This window comes from Aquila chrysaetos, chromosome 3 (assembly GCF_900496995.4).
Source record: "Aquila chrysaetos chrysaetos chromosome 3, bAquChr1.4, whole genome shotgun sequence".
In the NCBI taxonomy this organism is placed as follows: domain Eukaryota; kingdom Metazoa; phylum Chordata; class Aves; order Accipitriformes; family Accipitridae; genus Aquila; species Aquila chrysaetos.
In genome coordinates, this window is record NC_044006.1 from 5,651,355 (window position 1) to 5,675,727 (window position 24,373).

The 24,373-nt window shown below is 36.2% G+C and overlaps 1 protein-coding gene across 3 annotated transcripts in view; it reads right to left on the bottom strand.

Moving 5' to 3' along the window:
- Positions 1–24,373, bottom strand: part of GNAS (GNAS complex locus) — a 162,077-nt gene that overhangs the window by 50,044 nt on the left and 87,660 nt on the right. For all 3 annotated transcript variants that reach the window (XM_030007689.2, XM_030007690.2, XM_030007691.2), the window contains exons 3-4: positions 9,740–9,794; positions 9,534–9,653 (exon numbers count right to left, since the gene is read on the bottom strand). In XM_030007689.2, the coding sequence (XP_029863549.1) occupies positions 9,534–9,653; positions 9,740–9,794 (175 nt within the window). The remainder of the gene's footprint in view (positions 1–9,533; positions 9,654–9,739; positions 9,795–24,373) is intronic.

Here is a 24,373-nt window from a genome sequence, read left to right on the forward strand (position 1 = left end):
TAATAAATAATAAAGCAAAATATAGGGTGGGGGTTTTGTACTATAAAAACGACTGTACTACAGAAAAGATGTGCAGGTAATGTCCATTGTCTGAAGTCCTGGATTGTAGCTACTCCAATTTAAGGAAATAACCTTATGGGATTTCAACAGCAATATGTGAACACCTCGGTGAAAGCACTGCAGAATTCAAAGGGCATATTCCTTTAATTTTCTAGCCAAAAATATCTTCCCTTCATGCCCAGAATATGTTTTATTTTATTGCATGTAACAAACTGAAGCATAAGAAGTAATAGCATCCCCATTTTCACTGCAGTTAGAAATTGTGGTTACTGGCAATAAAATCTGGATTACCAGAAGGTAGAACAAGAGTTGTTCCTGCAGATGCTGCCACATTTAAAAATCGAATCAGCTGTAGCAAGAAGGACTATAGCAAACAAATCGGGAGACTAATCACTATATAGAAAAGCAATGCTAATTAGTAAAGCTGCTGAACTCTTACATTTCATCTCATTTCTGTTCCCGAAAGTCAGAAGGGAGACTGGCTTTTTTTTTTTTTCTTTTTTTAAATACACATGTACTTATTATTTAGGCTATATGTAAAGTCAAGGTACTGTAATATTACTGTTCTTCTGAAAGACCGGCCTAAATATGTATGTAGTTTTACTGAATACAGGCTTAACAATTAATGAAATTCCTCCTACAGAGATGCTGATAGTTGATAGCTTTCTACTTTCTTCAGAAAAACAGATTCTCAAGCTTTTTCCTACAAATTAAAACTCGGGATGAAAAGAAACTCTAAAACAAGGTGAAAACTAGGGGACTTAACCTATATTTGAGGAAAACAAGGACAAAGACAAATGAACAAAAATACACAACCTTCATTACTAGACAGCAAGATAAACCAAATTTTATATTAAAGTAAAAATATGAACCACTGACTTAAATTACCAAAATCAAACCTACCATGCATAATATTTAAATTGTTATTTCTCAAAGCTTAGTGCTTATTAGTTGCTATCCATTAAATATGTTGAATTGCTGATACATACAGTCTGTGTGTGTGTTACTTTTGCTAAACAGATGAATATTGTATAAATGGATGGAAGCAATTTTCTAAGTTAATACGTTTTAAAATTATTTTTACTTACTTTATTTCATCACCAGCCAGGCAGTGCCACTTTCTTATTTGCTACACTTTCTTTTTGTCCATGATCTTTGTTTTAGATGGAGACCAAAGTTCCATTTAAATTAAGAAAAACAGCATTATTAACTTTATTTAATAAGTAATTCTAGCTGGATGCATGAAGTATAGCAAAATTAAAGGCTTATCAAAATATATTTTTAAAAAAGCTTTTTTTATGTAGCTGGTGAATTAAATAATTGTTTCCAGTCACCACAGCATTCTGCTTTGTGGAAGCAATGAGTTTGTACCTTTCAATATTTTTTCTTTCTTCCAGTTTTAATATGAAACTAACCTATTTTTAATGTCTAATGTCAAATTACTGAGTGGTATAGCAAACTAAATGGACTACAGTGATTCATTTTTCTACAAGATGCTACAAATGGTTTCTTCACTTTGAAAAAGCCTAGGTTCCTAGTCAGTGCTTTGATTTCTGGAAAGCTTCAGCAGTCAAAACATATACAGCACAAACATTTTTTACTTAATTTAAATAGTTTTACACTTAGGTGTAAAAAGAGAGCACTTCCCATATTAAAATTTATTTACTATATATGCACACGCAGTTTCTAATCATACATTTTACTAAAGAATTGCTTTTTTTAAAAAAAAAAAAAGTTCTCTCCTGTAAATAAAAAAAGTTTTGCATAAATTATGCATGCTCCTACAGAAATCCCGAAGACTTTATTGTTTCTTGGACCAAAAGAAACGGGACCAATAAAATGCACAGTATTGAATTCACCTACCAGCTGCTAAGGGACATACACAGCCCTGAGTCACAGCACACAGCCCAGAGTACGAGAGCCTCTCCACCATGCAGCATAGGCAGCTGCTCCCAGCACAGCTACAGCAGCCATGTGGGACGACTGGGAAATTCCTGCACATCCGAAAGCTTGCCACTCCAGATAACAACTACTGTGACAACTGCCGTCAAAAAAGATGGCCACCAGGAATTTGCTTGGGAACCTAAAAACTAAGTTTTCTAACAGTATTTGCTCTTACTCATTAAAATAATGTCTAGTCACCAAATAAGTCAGATACTACTTTATGCTTACGCTCAATATATTTTAATTTCAATTATTCATGAAAAAAGCTTCGTATGAAAATAATATTTCTCAGTATGATGCAATGGGCTAGTTCACAGCCTAACAAAAATTTAAGGTACTGCAGACTGAAGCTGAAATTAAAAAAGATCACTTCCAATAAATAGGTTAGCAATGCCAGAATTTGCTAGATACTGCTATTCATCCATAAGAATAAAACATTCATATCGGGCATCTATCCATCTGGACAAAAACCGGAGATTTCAGGAGATTCATTTGGAAATCATTACTAGTTATACATGTTTTAATTATGAGAAACAGAAATGAAATCAAGCGGCTGCCTACCTCAGAGTCACTATACTAAAAGAAGACTTCAAAAGAACTCTTTAATTAATCTGTATTCAAGAATTTATTTCTACTATTAAAGGATAGGAAAACCAGCTTTATTTAAGTCCTGTTAAACTCTGATCAAGTAAACTCAATTGGATTATCTATAAGTCCATTTAGAAGGAGCTGCTCTGTGTAGATAAGATAATGGGAGATTTAAAAAAGAGCGAGTCAAGATTTCAGAGGATCTAGTACCACATCACTCTGCTGATACTGTCTGTAATACTCTCCATTCCTTTTTGTTAACAACATTAACATTCTTGAGTTAAAAGTACTTCACATATCCACATTTTCTACCAATTTTGCACCTCAAGATGCATCTCCAAGATACATATATTATTACTATTTTACAGATAACAAGATACATAGGGCATTAAAAAAAAAAGTATATAGGACATTGAGGTGACTTGCTCAAAATCATAAAGAGTCTGGACAAGAAAAAGCAAAAGCCCCAAATTTTCTCACTGTGATAGCTGCCCAAATTGCATACAATATTATCCAGACACCCAAGAAACCAGGCTCTGTGTCCCACCAGTGTTCTCAGCTTCCCATGGGTAAACCCACCAGAGAAAATGTTTTGCCTACTTTCACACCCCAAAATCTGTGACATTTAAGATAGCCTCATGGGAAATGTCCCCCATTAAGAGTGAATACGTTTGTCATTACATTATAAAGCTAGTGATGCTGTCAAACCCGAACAGCTCTCTTCTTCTTTCATGATGTATTTAGACAGGAATAATAATATATCTATCATTATACACATCAGGGTGATTATCTACAGGGACAGATAATTTTGTTCTGTTGCCTACATAATTAAGGAACATTTTTGGCAGCAAAGAGATCCCAGTTCACATCTTTTCTTACTGAGATTCTTACTCTTTTTACTTTCTTGAAGATTTTGGTATCAAGAACATTTTAAGGACTCCTACCCCCACCTCTGACCCTGCTGCGCATTAATGTATTTGTACCACCTCATTTGTACCACACTGCCTACAGGCCATGTCATAAACCAGCCCTCAAAACTGATCCCTGTTAAAAATAATCTCCCCAAAATAGAAGAGAGAGGAGTAAGGGTTACCAGGGTTATTTTTAACCTGGATCAGTTCAATGGTCTCATTTATGCTGGGGACCCAATGGAGGTTTTTTTGGTGCAAGTAAGGGTGGCACATCATGGTGTGCAGGAGAGGGAAGGGATGGCTGTGGGCAGAGGGGATGCTAAGCTGGCTTTGAGGCTGAAGCCAGCATGTGGTAAAGCTCGGCCTCAAGGACACCACTCAGAAACCATAAAAAAACCCTATTCAGCAACACTGGTAGCGAGAGATTCAAGATAACTACAATGGAGCAGTGTAATAAAAAAATAAACCGGGACCAAAAAACCTGCAGATAATTTCACCAACACCCTAAAAATCATCGCATCTCTTCTGAACGTGTATTTTCCTAGATCTAGAGAGCTATAGGCTGGAGTGATTCCCCAGTTATTTTGCATTTCAATAGCTAATATTATGAAATCTTCCTGAAGTTGTTATGGTATTTTCAAGAGACATCTTCTTCAGCTGACTCCAGATCAATTAAAAATAGGCAGTTGTAAATACTGTTCTGCTATTTTGAATATTTCATTAAACCAAGAGAATTATAAAGGGACTGTGACCCAATATAAATAGGTTTTATTTGGCAGCTTGGTTCAAATTGGTTGATCATGGAAAGAGAAATGTCCACAGAACGAGAGCATTTCCTTTCCTCTTCTAAAAGAGCAAAAAGAAAAGGATGAGAAAAAGACCACTATTCCAGTTGGTACTAGGGATGGAGAAAATATCCTAACCACTGTCTGGCATGCAGTACAGGAATAAAAATATCACCTCTACAACCCAGCTAACCCAACATCACCCTATATTTGAAACAGATATACAGCTAGTCAGAGTTATTGAAAATACTTATAAGATTGATTTTTGACATTGAAAACATACACATACAATTGTGTTGAGCTGAATGCATCAAAGGACAATAGTGATAGAAATGCCATTAGGAAGCCTCAACTACAAGCATCATTTGGGGTTTTTTTTCCATTTTAACTGATGTAATAGTTGTTAAAAAAGCCTGAAATTTTGATTTGCAAGGTCTTTGTTCTTACACACCACACCGATCCTGTAAAGCATGTATTAATCTGGTTACACAGAAAATTAAAGAGTAAAATTTACTCCTGCAAAATTTAGCTAGTGTGAGATAACTAAAAGAGCAGTTCTAGCACAAACTCGGGCAAGGTCTCAAATTTACTGCTCAAGCAAACCACTACTTGTTTCATTAGAGAGCCTCAATTATGAGCATAGTTCATTTTATAATTTCTAAATCACTTATAAATTTATTCTTTTTAAAAAATATTATTTATCATGATGTAATCTTAAAACACAAGCCCAGCAGCAGTAATTACATGTATGCCTTCAGATCTGTACCAATACATCAACACATAGATTACTACCTCATTTCTAAGGCTTTAACTAATGTGCATTCACAATCAGCTCGATTATTAAAATTAAATGCTTCAGTTGTCTCAAATGACTTCAGTTTGATTAACTTGGAGGTTTTCTTTCTTCAACTTTCTTTTCCTTTGCTTAAAGTTATCATGCTGGCCAGTGACAATTTAATTGCATGATAAAAACCCAACTTGAATAAAGGCAACAATAATGGTCCTCCTTAAATGATAATCTTTCATAAAAAATTGGTACTGTAGTATTTTAGAAAAAATTGAGTTCTGCTTTCAGTAATTCTCTATGGAAAGCATGACCCCCCCATTATTCTCAGTGTTCATGCAAACTAGCAGGGCTAGACTTTTTTTGCAAGACTTAGTCATTTAATGTCCTGTCATTGTAGCAAGAATGTTTCCCAGTGATGCAAATAGAATACTACACACAATATTTATCAGTGCTATTCGTAATAACAATAGATTACATGGACCTGATTACAATTCTGTTATTTCCATTCTGCTCTGCTCTAAGAAAAGGCTGTGCAACAAGCCTAATAAGAATAGATTTTACCTCCAAAAGGAGCAAAGTCTTTTGCAAAAATAAATCAGAACAGCACTCCATTACCCATGGAGATATTATGTCCTCAAGCTATTTTAGAAGTCCACAATAAGCTAAGGCAGAAAATACTTCACGTAAAAACATGAACTTAGTTGTTTTGCCTAGAATATTACTAATTAGCATTCTCCGCAGGTTTTCAACGTGGTTACGTTCCTAGCCTCTATCAATTCACTTCAGTCACATAGTTTGGGGTTTCTTTTTGTAATTTGCATTTTAGAACCTGCCTGTTGAAAACATACCAAAGACAAATTGGACCATCGGCTCTAAGAGTGAAACTCTCCTAGGCTCTTGCCAGTAGCGGTATGGTGAAACAACACGGAAGGACTGCAAAATGAGCTACAGATTTGATCTACTAAATATTGCAATACTTTAAATCGCCAACATGATTATGTGGACAGAATTCTTTTCAGTAAGTACTACTCTTTTCCCTTCCCCATATGCTACTATTTGTATTCAAGAAATCTGATTGCTTAATACCAAGTGTGCTGAATTAATAAATCTCCAACATCCTAAATATTCAATTTTAAAGGGAATGTTTAACCTAGCATTGCACTGTACCAACATTGTTTTTAAATCGAGTTGGTTTTTTTCTTTTTTTTTTTTTTTTAATTCAATACAATATGCTGTATACAAATGACACACATTTCCTGTAAGTCAAAAACTGCAAACCAGAGAGAGACACAAACTAAGAAAAGAATTAGAATATCATAATACAAAAGTTGCTCTTTGAATCCTAGATATGTAGAGCCAGACCCCTATACTAACATCACACTGTAAAGCTCCCACATTCTTCCTTTACTTTCTTCTGCCTTTCACATTACACTGAACCTTGCTGTTAGGAAACTTGAATTCTAGCTCCTGTACAACAGGTAATTACAAACACAGATTTTGGTGTGGACTTTAAACTTCATTTAAACTACTCCTTCATGTACAGAAGAAGGATGAAGCCTCTTGTGTTATAAAGAAGAACCCCTGTAGCTGGAGAAGAAACTACACAATCCTAGTGCTAAACTCTGTATGTCTGTGCGTTGCCTTCTGGAGAGCTTGCTAAATTAATGTTTAGAAAAAGATGAATGGGCATTTAAAGGGAAGCAAAACAGACTTGTATTTTTAAAAGAGTATGGTGCTAAGTACTCAGAACCCTCAAAGAATATCTCCTTGGTACATGAGTGTTCTTTCTCCCTACTTTCATGTTCTTCCTGTGGCCAAGAAGAGCAGCATCAAATACTATACTGAGGAAAATATGCCTTCTTAACAGCTGAAATATCATTCCCCATGAAGCAAATGGAAGAGACAGAAAGCAACTTCTACAACTCAAAACAGACAGCATCCCATACCGATAACATTCCTTCAAATTCCCCTCCCTTCTTCTGCATTAATACTCTATATAGGAAAAGGTTTAGCTGCCAGTTTATGAAATTCTGGAGGAGAAAGTAAATAATCAAGATTTCTTTAGATATAAAGCATAACTAGCATAAGGCTATCCTTTCCATTTACAGAAAATTATTTTTTCTTCAAAGTACTTTTAATTAATTTATAACAAAGTCAAAATTATTTTTATAGAGGTACTGAAGGATCGTGTATTTCTGATACCATGCACTGAGAGTTGGCACCTAGGGACATTCTAGGTCTTAACTTGATTTAAAATACGCAATTAAAATGCAGGTTCAGTTTTTCAAGTTCCAAAGGACTATAACTACATTCAGACAAAATTGGAAATCAGGTACATATTAGTTTATATAATCACTGAGGGCAGAGGGAGCCAACAATACTCCTTCCTAGTGGCTCCTAACCTAGCGGCTAATGTATATCCAGTTTAAAACCTCAACCCTACAAACATTTACATATGAATTAGTTAATCATGCCAATGAAGCTAGCCACTAGTCAAAGTTATGCACACACCTAAACCTCTGTAGACTCAGGGCTTAAAATTTTAAACACAGTACCTTTGGTCAGAGAAGAAAAACTAGTTTTATTGGAGCACTGTTATTCCTGAAGTTGTGTGTCATTCAACACATCAAAGACTCTTCACTGAACTTGAAATTATTTATGGACTAGTAAGTGTATTTCTATTGCTTTAGACATCAAGGGCTTGCTACCATGTATCCTACCAGAGACGATACATACTGAATTATTAATTTTTATACACACTTGGCTTATTCACTTACCACTACACAATTACCCCTTCCTTTCAGGGGAAAGAAAAAGAATATTTAAAAAATAACTGCATTCCAATTGAATGGAAGAAAAGAAAAAAAACCCCTCTGAGATAGAAAAGACAAGGAAAATCAAGTATTTCAGTACAAGGTAGGTCACAGGAACTTGTTACAGCATTGTTACAGATCACAACCTGAACTATCACAAAACAATGGGCAGTAGGAGAGCTGCGGGCACGCAGCCAGTTCAAGAGCACACGGGGTGGAGTAAGGAGCCACTGTCTTTTCTCTCGAATATTCCACTAAAACTATCTTCAAAGCACAATTTTTTTTGTCCCCCTAGCAGAAGAGATCATCCATGAAGGGACCAAATACTCCTATGAATAATACTGTCAATTGTCAAAATTAAAGAGGTGTCAAGTTAAAAATCTCAAAATCTCTAATTTATTTAAGATTCTTTAAGATGAATTTACTAATATTACATTTTATGTGCTAGAGAAGAATCATACATCCCCCTTTCTATCAACCTGTCTGTGCCTGCTGAACTCTGAAAATTACTGGATTTGAAGATTACAATGCCAGTATCTCCAATTAATTGGTAATAGCACCTGACTTCTGCCTTGCACACGAAGTATGTGGTTTTGGTTGGTTGTTTGTTTTTTTCTTTTAATAAAGGCTGACGAAAGCAGAGAAATTCCCAGAAGCAGCAACAGTTGCAAAAGGTAACTGTCATTGGTTTCACAGACTAGCTTGTTCAATAATGTTTACGAATCAGAGTTACGAAAACCTTGCTGCGGTGCAAACTATCCCACATCTTAACTACTATTTGCACATGCACTTTCAAGCATCTGGGACTGACTACTGCTGGATACAAAATTCTGGTGTAAACAGATCACGATTTTGATACTTCATCGTAATTCCTACCCTCAGCCCTCTGGAACAGTGCACAGAGAGAGAATACAAGCTTTGAAACACTCCTGTATTACTGCAAGTATAAGGTACCTCATGGCAATTAGTGAAAAATACCTTCTCGGTGCTTAAAAGTTCAGTGTTTGCAAACTGTATTTTCATGGGCTTCTGCTACTAGCCTAGTTGAGATACAGTAAAAATTAATCACAGTGAGTGGGCACAGAGTTATACCACCAACCAAATAATTATACTTTCTGCATTTACCCTGGGACTGCTGGCATTTTGAATGATTAACTAGGACTGGGAGGGTTGGGGCAAGGACGTAGTGTGTGGAGCTTTTGCAGAAAGTCTGGCTGACACAGCTGTCAGAGAACATGTATGAATCAGCAAGAAAACTCTACTGTTCTTCCAAAAGAGAGAAATACAGTATCACTAAATGCCAGCTAATCATCAACAGACTGCTGTGCGTATCTTCACTCCTTTTGGGCAGGGCAATTCCCAACAATATCCAAACTTTACTGCCAGCACTGTCCACCTTCACTCTGCAGATGATTTCAGTAGAGCACAAGAAACTAGATAAGGGTCTCTGTGTTCATAAAGGATCAGCCTAAATATTTTAGCTGTGTTGCTATACACTTTATTTGATTAGCACTGACCAAAGACACCTACTGTAGTGATTCCCAAAGAGCAGCTCACTGTTTTTTGTAAACATTTACTACAGTGCAGTGAAACATAACAATTTGCGAAAAAGCATGACTGCAGCCTATTTGAATTATTTACTTACCGGTGGGAAATCAAAGTCTATCTGGTTAGCTAAATTTAAGATGTAGTCGATTCGAAACTGGTTCTCTGGATTGGCTAGTTCAACTGGAGGTGCCAAATTGCCCATTGCTGTCACTATTGTCTGCAAAGAAATAAAAATAAAATATTGCAGAAAAGTGTCTAAATAGCTAGCTTTGAATAATTAAAAACAATAGCTCCTAAGCTTACCTCTATAGCTTCTTTAATATTGTTTTTAATATCCTGAATTTTCATTTTCTTCTCCCTGTAATGAAAAAAACCATTATTAAATTTATAAGCCATAAAAGCAGAATATTTTTTGAAACAGAACATGGACTAGAAAAGCATTCTATCAAAAATATATTGTCACTATTGACTAAAGTGCTCTCAGTCACCAAACACTTTTGTAGACAGACTTGACTAAATATCTCATAACTTTTCTACTTAAACAGTAAACATATATTTGTATCCAGAAATCAGTATCTATTAGGCTTAAATAAAAACTTACTGCACTCTTAGACTGGGACTAAGACATTCTGCAAAATCAAACCGATTTTGATTCATTTGAATGCAAAATACTAGACATACATTGAAGTTATTTACAAAAGCATAAACTGGAAACAATAGAGAAAAAAATGGGTAAGTTATTAAAAGTAAAAACAAAGGAAAGGAGACCAAAGAATCTCAAAGTACAAAAAAATTAAAACACAAAAATGATGTCATAGCAGAAAAAGCTAGAGCGGAGAACTCAACCTGACAGAGACAGTAAAACCAACAGTTTGGATGTAAAATCTAAAATAAATAATAAAGGGCCAATCCAAATATGTAAAATTACCTTTTAACTACAAGCTGAAGAGTAGGCTAGGAAACCACTTGGAATGCTCTATATGAGCACTATCATTTGGGATTAACTGCAACCAAATTAAAAAGCGTCGCAGGCTCAAGCAAACTAGAGTGTAAAACATTGCCTCTACTGTATTTGTATTGTATTTTATGTCAAATCTGACAATAGTTATTTTCAATGCTAAATAGTGCAATCAAAAGAACTGTATGAACAAACATTTGGTATAACGAGGAACTAGCATCCTAAAGGTCTTACTAGTTTTGAGCCTGTAAACTCTAACTTAATTGTAATGCACCATGACAAAATTTTTAATTATTAATTTCTTGCTATATGCAGCATAAAATTGCTACTTTGAGGTAAACCAAGTTAGCCATGTAATTACTAAAAAAAACCAGCTAAATTGTCTAGTGACCTTTTAATCTTCATGAAACTGTTTTTACAGAATGCTTTCATTATCTGAATATTTATACCAACTATTATTAATTTTTTTCATTTTGAAAACTAACATTTTTCCAGCACAGTATCCCAGAGACTTCAAACTACCAACAGTATGTTTTATTTTTTTACCCTTTAAAAAGGTACTGCTCGCACTTTCAGCTTACAGACCAAAGCTTGAAAAACTCATTTTACTGAGTTAATTAAGTACTCACATTGCAAATGCTTTTTATCACTTTTTCCTTTCTATAATTCAACAACTAAAATACCAACAACTAAAATGAAACTGAAAGCATATTCACCAATCAAGAAGGCAGAAGAACAGCACAAAAAAAAAGTACTGATTAAATAAGGCAGATGCAGACATCCAAGACTGGTGGGAATTTTGGTTATCAAATGAAAGATTAATGCAACTTTTGTAAAAGATAGGGTCAAGGAAAACACCACCATGCCAGTCGCATGTTACGCTGCCTTTTAGATACAGACGTGGAGGATCTTACTATACATTCTACAGTTGTGAAAGCGTGGTTGCACGCAAGTGCTGCTCTTACAGATGGAAAGCAAACAGCAGCATCGAATCAGCTCATTCAGGATGACTTAGCTGTGTAGAGAACATGTCTGAATCAGCAGCAGAACTCTACCAAACAGAAACGCAATTATCCCTAAACATCAGCTCCTCATCACTGACCACTGCATATATTCTCAAAACTATGGGCCAGGGCGAGGAAGGTCAGTGAAGCCTGATGCAGAAAGAAAATTAAATGATCAATCATCAGATGTAAATTCTTGGTTTCCCTAGACTTCTTGATCTACCTACAGACCACATTATTCCTGAAGACTACCATTTTTTTGCTTTTGGGATTTGGCACTGCTGATGGGAACAAGGCAGTGAGCCAAGAAAGGCCAAAAGCACTGAACTAAGGAAAATAAATAAGACAGGAAAAGAGAGGAAATACTGAGGCCTTTTCACCCTCTTCCTTCCCATCTTCAATGTTTTCTATTGCCCCAGGTCTTAAGAAATTCTCCATTCCACAAACCAAGACTTACGGTAGGTGTACAAATACTGTATTTTTCAGATAGTGCACATACGGTTGCAAAAACATCAGCCACAAAATTATGTTCCTTTATTAAAAAAAATAAATGGTATGAAAGCAGGAAATGTTTATCAATAACAGTGTAAGCAATTTAGCTTCATTTTGCCTCCAATTTTCAGCTGGTTCTTGAACTTAATGAACATGTATCCAGATTCCACCCCATTGAGATCAAAAGGGCAACTGATATGCTGAAAGTTAAGCAAGATATCAGTATTTTTAAAGCATTAAGTCGAGAAAAAATATTCAGTCATTTTGCTTTGTTTCAGAACATCATTAGACAGACAGAAGTTTAGAGAGTCTTCTGTTGGGGGTGTGTGTTTATGTGTGTGGGGTTTTTTGTTTGTTTGTTTTTTAAGCAAACTATAATTATATTCTCTCCCCTGGAACACTTGGAGATAACTGTCTCAAAGCATCAGCTAAATGCACATTTACCTGACTCTTCCATACCATACAATAAACCACATTATTTTTATTATAAGTTTTAGTCAAACTTTCATATTTACACCTCTTCACTGATCCTCACGCTACTAGTGGCACTGCAAAGCGATAGTGAATATGGAGTGATGTAGAGCTACAGCAAGCAACAAACAGCTTGATAACCATCATCATCTTTACAAGAAGAATACTCATAGTTCCTATTTCTGGTTTTGTTGCCATGGCCCTATAGCATGCCCAGTAAACAAGGAATCTTATTACACAGCAATGAATGTATCATGTCATTTTGTGTTTTATAATGTTTACTAAGCATAAATTTTCCATGACGATGAGATACTTTATTCTTCTGGAACGCAACATGTTCATCGATCACCCATCCAACAGCTTAGATACTATTGTAACTTCTTTTCAAAAAACAAAAGGTGAAACTCATTTTATTCAGGGACTAATGAAGTACAGTAAACAAAAGCTAAGCTCCACCTCTGCTGTCCCTTAGCTCTGCCAGAATTGTTTTTGAGAAATCCCAGACAGGTTGCACCTCGAATTTCCAAAAGTAATTGAACTTTATTTTCCCCAACCATGAATATCCAACTTAGACACAGATTCTTGCTTTTTTCTTTCTTATTCCTGGGTGCCAGCATGATGGCCAAAACTACTAAAGAAAAAAGCTGGGCAGCCAAAATGTTTTCCTCTGGAACAGACTGAGTGGATTGGGAATAGCACCATGCTATCCTGCCTAATGAACGACTGCTGTCTCTGCAGGCCTGTTCTGTATCTTTAGATGCTGTAGGTTAATAAGGTCATATTTTTAATCTTGTTTAAAACTTTTGCTTAGGCTGTGTAGGGTAGGCCAAACAAAGCATTAAACTCTATTAGTTGAGGATTATAAGAAAAATCTCAAATCCTGCTGTTTTCAATATTTAAATGGGCCAAAGCAAAGCTGCACATAGCTTTCAGGAAAACTAATAAAGTCTATTTTAGGTGCTATAAAAAAAAGATGAGATTTTAATTCAAATAACATGAAATCAGAATGACAAAAAAAGGTCAGGAAAATCAAGTTTTCCTTGAAAACAAACCCAATCAGTATTTAGTAAAGAACTTCTCCACCTGTGGCTGAGCTTTAGTATTAAAATGGCAACATTTTTACTCAGACTTTGTCAAATCTTACATGCAATGAACACATTACCAGACATTATCAGAAAGTAAACTAATTTAATTTTAATGTTAATTTCTGGTTTACTTTCCAGATAATATGAATAACCATTACTTAGAACTTGGAAAAAATATTTACAGTTTAAAAAGAACATTCCAGAGGACCAAGGATTCAGCTCACCCAGTATAAACATCTCACAGGTAGAAAAGTTAAAGAAATTCAGTGCTGAAATGAATGGTCAAAACAAAACACGTTAAAGAATTAAAAAAAAAAAAGAAGAAAAAAAGAAGTACTAAATCCTGTGACCCCTTTATGACATTAATCTAAATTCCTGAAAGCAAAGAAGTTTGAATTTATTGGTCACTACTAATAGGTTAAGAAGCCATGTATGCCTTGTTGCAAAGTTCTGTTCAACGCACAGAATTCGGGCAAGATTGAAGAGAAAAATACAAAGAACTACCTAATTTTAAATCAGAATGTAGCATATTACTTCTTTTTTCCAGCAAAAAGTAGATAGATTTTATGAACAGAAATGAAATTATATGTTTCTTTAAACCCTACAAACCCATGATAAGATAGCCAGAAAAAAATCCAAAACATGCAGAGTGCAAAGCAACAACAACATTTTTTCTTTCCCTTTAGAAGGAAAGATAGCCATGATAATATAGCACTGTCATTTTAACATATATTAATTATCTAAGTTAGTGGGGAAACCCTCCCCACAACTCCCCCAAATCCCCTGATTATACAGGAAACTCCACACTTTAAATGCAGGAATATTTTAGGAACCAAACGTTAGACATGTCACGAAGAACACTGTGAAGAGGTAAATTTAATGCTGTGGAATGCATCATTTGAGTGAAAGTAAAAACACTTTGATCAGATAATATGCAACAGAAAAAGGCTTTTAATGAGGGTCAGTGATGATTGCCGATTAATCCCACTATGAACATGGCCTAAAAAAGGAAAACACCCTGGAACATGAATACTTACAATGTGAATACAAAATATTGGAACGTCCTTTGCATATTGCAGATATAAATGCTACCTTTCATCTTTGCAAAACGTCATTTTCTTTCTCAGTTTGTCTTTTAACACATGATAGCCTAGGTGCAGCCTTAACGTAACAAATAATGCCACATAATGGTTTGCAATTTAATAGTGTGTATACATTATTTCACCACAAGCGAGCTTGTCTAGAATCCTGAAGGGTATGTAACAGCATGGGCAGAGCACACCAAGCGAATGACTGGCTTTGTATTATATAAAACCCCCAAAACCATGTTAAAATGTTATTAATTATGTTCCCAATTTTTTGTAGTTCTCAGGATGCTGTTGCAAATAATAAAAAAAGCAGAAAGTTTCTCTTTAAACTTGTATTGCAAAATGTACATGCCTGGAGAGTATATACAGACCATTTTAATAGGGCATATTAAAATGTAATCACATAATGTTAATAAAAAGCATTAGCCTTTGTCTTCTTTGTAAGGTGGTAAACAGTCTGACTTCTACCACCTTCAGTGACTGGTATAATGCATAAATTACCTTTATTTCTGAAGCACTGTCAAACTTTGCTCACTCTTGAACTTGCTGACTAACAATTCTATCTAGTGAAAAGCTTCCCTTGCCTGTGCAAAGCACTGCCAGTTAAGTGAATCAACTTGCAAGTATAAGAGCCAGAATAAAAATCTTACAAAACAATTAATTTGCCTCTGGCTTTTTGTAGGAGAAAATGACATTGCTGTGTTTCAAAACAGGTGCATCTCAGTTTGCTTTCAGGTATTACCAACAATCATGAATGCACAGAGAAGTAGCCACGGGCTGTCCCCTTTCTGCTCACCTTCAAAAGCCCATTGCAACTACACATTGAAAGCAAATGAAAAGTTAATACACCAATTTCATTTTAAAACACAATTCAGTTCTTTGACAGGCAGTCATGCACTTCACAGGCACATGGGCTTTAAACATAGCTATTCATCTAAATATGGTGTCTTTGATGCAGTGAAACATGCTTATGGATTTCATAAACATTCCATAAAATCTGCATTAAAATTTGTTTACTACACGTTCTGGAAGTTAACAAAAATGCAAACAGCACTACCTGCCAATCCACCTCATAAAAACAAAGCAGTGCAGTCAACATCTTCAGACACAAGACCGCAAGCAAGGAAGTTCAATTAAGATTTTGCTACCAATCCACGTTACAAAAATTCTGCGGTACTTTACAATTCAACAATAAGATAAATTTGGTTTAGCAGCCTGGGTTATTTCTAACAAAACAACATGGCAATTATCTCAAAATATAACAGCTAGAATGGCAAACAGGGCAGAGGCCAAGTTAGAGGCACTTGAAAACAGGGGAAAATAGGTGCCTATTCAGAGTGAAGCTGAAATAATTCATCTTAGACCTATGACAAAGTACCAATTTTAGACAAAACTGCTAAACGCAATAGCAAAAACCACTGAATATAATTTGCAAAATGAACTCTTCATTTATATCACACCACAGAGATACCTCAGTAATTCTGCCAACTTCAAAGAGATTTTCTGTTTTGTACTGTTCAAGAACAAAAAGGACAAGCACATGCAGTACCATGGGGTAAGAGCTACCATGCATCAGCAGCGCAGCAGTAACTCTGTACCGCTTCCGACAGGAAATATGATTTAGTTGGGTCCTCACTTGCAGCAGAATTGAAAGAGATTTTCTAACCACATTAATACTTTGTTCTTGATAACTCTGTCACCCTGTAAGATGAAATAAAGTTAACCAAAGGCATAGCTAGCTGACAAAATGTAATCTAAAGCACTCTACATAGTCAATGCCATGCTGGTAACATTGACCACGTACGTATCAAGCATCTCACTGAAAGCAACAGACCCTTGCTGCTCCTGGATGCAGAAATGTAGTTTCCCCTCCTTAATACTATGGCCTTCCTCTTACACCACCTTTTCCCCCCAACATCTACTTCACTTTGAAGATTCTTGGGTTTATTTCTCTGACATTCTGGGTATATATGGGTAACAACAAATTGTACCATCTAGCTACCAAAGAGGTTTTACTGTGAGAAGAAGTAATTATAATAGAAAAAGAACAGCTATGAGGATGGACTATTCGCTTTCTCTGTAAATAACACCTTTTGGAAAAAGAAAAACCCAACAGGTTGAACAATTTTGTCACGATATACTTTGATTTAAAGACACGGTTAAAAATTAATTATGTTGGACAGATCTAATTGTGACCTAAATGATTTGGGAGACCTTAGTTCAATTATCCCCTGAAGCATAATCACTTTCACACACACACAAACACGTGATGCAATATATAGAATAGACAATATATACAGGGCTTTCACAAGTTCCCTTTTAAATATTGGAAAAAGCACTATAAACTGCTTTACTGTTGCTTGTTTTAATACATTAAAATATTCACCTCCATGAGCTACGTGCGCATCTATGTGGTCATAAATAGATGAACATATGATAAGAAATGTAAGCACAAAGAGATACCTGCTATTTATGGAATGACAGAATCATACTCTAAGTTAAAGGGCAAGAAATAGAAATTGCGCAAGAAATAGAAATTACTGAAGCATTGATAAAAAACATATCACAGCTCTGTGAAAGCAGAGATGATGTTATTTTTGATCTTTATTTACACTGGAGTGCTAGGGCCTAGGGGTGTGACCTGTTTCTTATCTTACAGAACAGTACCATAATGACATTCCTATAAAACTCTAAAAAAAGCATCCTTAAATATAAGCCTAATAAACTCAATGTTTAGGTTTATTTTACCTGTGCTCATTGTGTCATCCCAGGTGTAAAGGTTAAAGAGTAACTTTAATCTGCCTCCATGGCCATCTGATGCTAAGACTGGTTGTGGGCAGGTTTGGCTCCTGATGAAGTTCAAGGAGCCAGGAGGGTGGCTGGATGCACACCTGATGGCTCTGTCCCAAAGGCTGCTCCGGCAGGCAGGAACAGCCCAGGCACATGGCACCCTCCTCATACCATCTGTCCAGCTGGATGTGGCACGGAGATGCTATTCTGGCTCTAAGCCACCTTGGGGCTCCCCTTCTGCTTTGCAGATTCTTATGTAAAACCAGTTTAACTGGTTTACAGTCCCTTTATACCCGTAAGTGGCACAAAGAGACCATCACAGACCCAATATTAAGAAGCATAATTCTGCTTATACTGCTCCATTTACCTCAGCTAATTAACTAGCAATAGTTTAGGTAAGGAATGAAGATAGAAGTGTTCACAAAGAGCTCTGTGATGTATGAGGTTGACAAAGGCCTTTTAATTCATACCATGCAATTAAACACCTTTGTAAATTGCAAACTTGGTCTCTAGTTCTTCAGGCGTGCATACAGAGGATAACACACCAGTTTCGTTTTCTTGCTCTGAGTACAGGTAATTAAGCATATTACAATAAAAGGTGTCCTCAACAGTTTAGTATTCTCTCTAGATGCTCGATACAATAATTAACAAGGCTAGAGTCTTCAGAGTACACCTTGTCATTCTTTTCTGGTACAGAAGGACATCTCTCAGAACCAGCAGGAACAGGATTCGAGTCAAACTTGCTGAATCATCTTGCCTTGTACAATTCACTATTTTGAGATAACCATTTCAAACTGCTGTCAGGAAGCACAAAGACATTGTTTTAAATTTATTTTTTTTAGCTCTGTGAGTGTGGTCATTAACACAGAAAAAAAGGAAACATGCGCATTGGCCATCACCTTTTTGAAACATTTATGTCAACTGTGCAACAGCACTGAAATACAGCACCTGACACCTCTCAGGACATACTTTACTCTCTGCTGTTTCAAGTTGTCTGCAGACTTAATCTACTAGGCTCTCCTGAGTTACCTGATTGGGTCTATCATTCTCTTCATGTCCAGAAAAAATACTGTCGTGCGAGTACATACCGACCAGACACTGCAGTATACATGGATCAACAGCACCTTCTGTTAAAACTGGGGTATTTGCTGTATTGTTCATCACTTCATCCTTGGTACTGCAGAGACTTTGCTTTAAAATACAGGCAGGTTATGGCAGCGTTACTGGGGGTCTTGTTCTCACCCTAGCTTTCAGGCACTTTCAAAGCACTGTTGTCTGAACTTTGAAACACTGATTTGATGAGCACCCTATGAGTTTCATTTGCTCTGACACTGTTTTGTAAATGTCTGTGTGCTAGTAATTTCTTCAGCCAGGACTAGGTATGAAGCTTTCCAAAGAGGGTAATCACATCCCAAAGCTCTTCAGGGGTTTGTGTACAAGAATGAGAGGAATAGCTCCTATAATGGCTAATGACCTCACTGCTACTTAAAACTAAAAAAGTACACAGCTGGCTAAGTGCCAATATTAAATGGAAAGAAGCCCTAAAATAAAAATGGCTGGAACACTGGATGCCAAATAAGTATACACACAGACCAGCCCAAGCAAGATGCAATGCAGTAGGGAAGACAGTAACAAGACAGGTGGAAGGTGGCCAGTCCTGAAAATCTCTTATTTTTTTAGTGATTATGATCTCCATTATCATCTGAAACACTTCTGGCATGTGATATTGAAGACAGGCTTGCCTCTAACAGTGACAAAACCCAAGGTTTTTAATCCAAACCCCTGCACATTAGCAGGTAAGACACAGATGTCAAAAGGACAACAGCACAACAGAAACAGAAAAAGGGGAAGGCTGAAATTTGTACAATGTGGTGTCCTACCAGAGACAAGGTAAATTCTACAAAACATGTTTCTACAAGCAATCACTGTAACTTTTGTCTGAATTACCTACTTTTATTCTCACTCCACCTTTCCAATCTCTTCCTTTAATACAACTGAAGGCCACTAAAATACACAAAGAGCTTCGAATGTGATAACAGAGCTTTCCAATTCCACTAAGAGAACAACTGAAATAGCTATTTTTTTCGCTTATTGGGGACATACACTTTAGTCGTTCAGAAAAAAATTTGTGTGCAATCAAGGTTTGCTAACATAACATCTGGGAAAATTATTACAATATTCAAATGCACATATGCTCACAGAGATTCAAATTTAAGTGCAATTTGATCACAGAAATTCTTAGATACATCTGATCAGGGCAAATACAAAGTGTCATTGAGTCATCTGATCAGTAACAGTTAACAACAGGTACCTGCAAAGAGCTATTTGCTACCAATTGATAGTTAAAAAAAAACCCATTTGTGAGTTAGAACAGAAAATTCAAAATACACATCCCACCATGAAATAGTCACTCAACTATTAATTTCTATTTAAAAACTCAGTTCCAAATATTAATCAAGGAATGAAACAAAGAAGGCTTCCCCTTCATTGTGAAATGACCTGCAACATGACTGCATTTTCCTGAAAATTTTGCTTTTGCTTCACTCAAAAAATAATTATCTAACATATTTCACCATTTTTCCCATTAATTTTTTTAAAATTCAATTAAACTCTCAATGACCCCAACCTTGATATTTCCTAAATGCTGCAGGATTTAGTATAGATAGCCTCCTGAGTTCAGAATGACAGTCTGAAGAGGAAAACAGTTAAGGCAGTGAATGTAGACTTTCAGCACCCAAAAAACAGGGGGGACAATTTGGAAAGGAACACAGGAACTGTTTATTAAACTATGCAGCTGTCACTGAAAGCTGACCTTAGATTTCAGCAAGATATTAATGTTAGAAGTTTAGTCCACCACACGTTTCTTACGGCAGCGTTGGACTGCTTTCACTGAATCAACTATTTTCTCTACAGCTGTAGATCTGGAATTTGTACCACTGACAAAGTCTGAATCAAGGAAGATTTCCACAGTTATCTCCAAGGATGAAGAGCTGGTACATGTAACTTTAGTTATAATCCTTAAAGAATTGCCTAAATGCTTACAAACTCAGCATTATCAGCAGAAACTAGAACAGCCCCTACTCATCTTAGCTTTTGTGAAGTTCCAGTTCACAGTCATTTGTAACACTGTGCTGTTGTTTCTAAATGGTGATTTCCATAATACAGTTTATTAAAATCCAGATTTCAATAGAAAGCTAGTTTTGTGAAAAACACTATGGATGTCATGTTTCCATGCAAACAATTAGCACAACATTCCCACTGAAATCCCCAGAAAAAAATATTGTGAAATTTGTCAAGTACTGTTAGATTTCAAGAGTTGTAGTTGTGTGTTTATACTTCCAGACAGTGTATGAATTTACTATGACTGTGCATGTAAACTCATTTTTACAACACAGAGTAACTACATATTGGAATGAGCAAATCTGAAAATCTGTCCCTTAAAGATCCAGGCTAGTGCACAGGGAGGCAGGTGTAACACAACACATAACAAGGCAAGGTGCTGACAACTTTGGCTCTAATCCATCAAAGCACTTAAGCACATGTTTAATTTTAAGCACATGAGTAATTCTATCAACTTTAATAGGGCTACTCATGGTTTAAGTACTGTGATGGATAGGGGCCAGAATGCGCAGAACCTTTAAGAATGCTGCATGGCCTATGTTATACGAAGAAAAAACAGCATTCTTCCACTGAACAATTAAGTTATAAAAGCTTTGGAAGGAACATTTACCATAAGTTGAAAACAGCTCTGCTTATGTAAACACAGAGATGCGAGTTATTCTGCAGTCTTTGAAGATAAAATACAATGCAAGTTCTCATGTGCAAGATGTCCATGTATCTTTAGTTTGCCCTTCTTTTTCTCTGACAGCTCTGTGTTGTGGCCATATGTCACCCATGCCCATCACACTGTGCTCTGAAACAGCGGGGACCACAGTTAAACAGTCTTAATGCAGAAAAGACCAAAAACTTTGCTACTAGTTACACTTGTTTGAAAACATCAGTACTACAGCCTTTCAAATGTAAGCTTGCCTGTACAGACACCAGCATAGCACAGTTTCAACTGTAACTGGCTTAACAGTTCAGTAACTCCTCTGTAACATCAATTATTTTGGATATTCAAAGCTGTACACGTGCCTCTCTTGTACACGTATAACGTGTGGCAAATTCAAGTGTTTTTAAGTAAAAATATGATTTCTTTAAAATATTTTATACAATCAATGTTAAGGATGTTAAAAAAACCCAGAACACCCGCTCTGCAAATTTCAAGCTAGGACAGCTTCTATAAATCACAGGTGACTGCCCTGATCTCTGAACTACTCACCAGAAAATTCTGGATCTTGTTTTACCTGAATATGGCTCCAAAAATTGTTACCAAGTTTTAGAAAACAGTTTTATTGAAAAAGAAGAGAATGAAACAATTTGAAAAATCCTTTACAGACATCTTCCAGCAGATCAAATCAGTCTCACCAAATAGTAACACTTTAATAAGAGTCATCTAGTTTTATCCCTGTACTCTTAAGTTGGAAAAGCTCCAGAAAAATTTTGGTTATATAGCCATATTGTCCCAAATGTACAGTGAATTCTAACAGCTTCTAATATAATATCAAGTAATATCTGCTCTGAAACAAACAATGGAGAAGTCAAAGGCAATTAAATGATCCCTGTACCCAGGGACCAACTCTACCCCCCCATACCAAAGGTAATGTTACAGTTTCTGTCTGCTTACTACCAAATCCCCAGCCAATAACAAATGTGGAAGGGAAATGTATGGCTCACTGGAAAACAAATCTCTTCTGCCAAACGTTTCAAGAATTCCAAACTTCTTCCTCACTTTAGAGTGGAATAAAATTGAAGCTGATTATTAGTTGTCTTTTCTTCCCCATCGTATCACATAAGCATACCATAGGATATAAAAACAAAGCAGCTAGGTAACCTGTTGTACTTTTCTTGCAGTGTAAGTTAGGGGAACTCAAAACTTCTTTTCAAGAGCAGGGAAAACAAAGGCCATGCAAGACCGTCACTTGTAGGTCTGTCTTGATTCTAATGCTGTCTCAGACCTTTAAACTAAAATTTATTCCCTCCCTGATTGCTACCACTCAGAAGTTGGTATAGTTTTTGCTCTGACTGTTCCTAATAGAACATAAAATTAATACAGCTATTTCACTCCTTGATTTGTCAACAAGTATGATTAAGAACAAATGTGTGTTTAGGTTTGGGTTTTGCTATTTTTTTTTTCCTTTTCTTCTTGTTCTTTTTTTCCTTAATTTTTTTTTTTTTTTTTAATTGCTGGTGAACACGCACCAAAGAGAACACAAAAATAAATAGCTTTTCTGTGGATTATGTTTTCTGAGACATCTTCAGCAAGGGAATTATATACTACTACTTATTAGATGGAATTTATAGAACATGAAGTACACTACTAGGGGACTTTAAAATTCCCTTAAATACAATTCAAAAAGAGAATGCTTTGAGTCTATGTCACTGCAGAGTCTCTAATTTTTGCCAGAATTCTCAGCTTACTAAAACAGTGTCTCTAGTGTGGTACATCAACACATTTTGTAGTGCTATTACTGTTAACAGTTTTAATAATAATTCTGACAATTTCTAACTTAAAATGCTTTTTAAGTTATCACAATAGAGTTTTTTATAATTATTTTTGTATAACAAATGAGCTTATCTGTCTTCTAGTACTTCTACTTCACTTGTGTACATCTATCACTGCAGTACTGTGTGACAGCACAAGCTTATTATCCTTGTAGATGAGGGAATGGAGGCAAAGTGACTATGTCTCCAAAAGGCAATTCAGAATAACTATGACAGAAGTAAGCTTTTCTCTAAAAAAAAACCGTTTAGGAGGTCAAAGCATCATATTAGGCTCCTATATACCAGAAGCCAAAAAGCAAGCCAAAACAAACAAAAAAATCCCCCAAAACACCACACCCCATGCCTCCAAAAAAACTACATAGCATTACTCTTCTCTGAGCGAATTCCTCAGCGTCACACACAACTCCCAGCTCAGGTCATCTTTATTTCAGGTTAGTGTGTCCAGTGCTTTTACCACATTTTCCCATCTTTAAAATAAGGAAGGTACTTCGTCTTGTGAAGTTCACTGTCCTCACAGCTTCCAGCAACATAGTGGTTAACCAGGGCTCTGTTATTCTAGATTCAGACATAGACACTGTTTGATTCTGTTCCAAACTGGAATTCAAAGCAGTTTCTTCTTTATTCAGGATGGTTTTAAAATATTGTTTCTGAAGTCCCAATCACTGTTAAATGATCTTCCCTTACACCTAGCACAAGTGTCAGTAAGCAGGTAAACCTCAACAGAGCGAGTCTACCATCATTCGCTAGAAACAACGCACCTAGCTCCATTACCCCTCAACACTGAGGTTTATTCTTACAGCTCACATGAAGCTTCACAGATTAACACCCAACGTCATGTTTATAAAGGACAGGTTTGTTAATGCCACAGTCACACAACTACTTGCTCATTTCTACGTAGTAAGAAGCAACTATATTGTGACATGAGACAATGAGAATTCAAGCAAGCAAAATTCAGTATTATTTCCATTAAAAAAGCATTTGTATCACAAAATCAAAACCCCCACATACAGAGTTCCAAGTAACCTGACTGCATTGCTATTTATATTGCATCTCCCATATCACTAACGTTACTAGTACATTTTTACTGAGACGAGACTGTGCCAAAACCCGAGGTTGCACGAGACATGGACTGCATTGCTTACCATAGCTGGGAAGTGCTCAGACCAGCTACAACAATGCAATACTACTGTGGGGACTGGGGACTGAACAAGGCTCACAACAGGGAATCCAGCAGGGAAAACCTTGCACAAGTCTTAACATCGTTCTAACAATATTTCAGCAGAAAAAAGCTTGTTGGTCTAAACCAACACCTGCTTTTTCTTACGAAAGGTCCCCCCACTTCACTAGATGACATTCAGCCCTCTGCAGACAGTAACTGCAACACCGAAGCTGCTCGAACACCTCCCGTAACCTCATTTGAGTGACGCTTTCCTCTAAGGGAACAG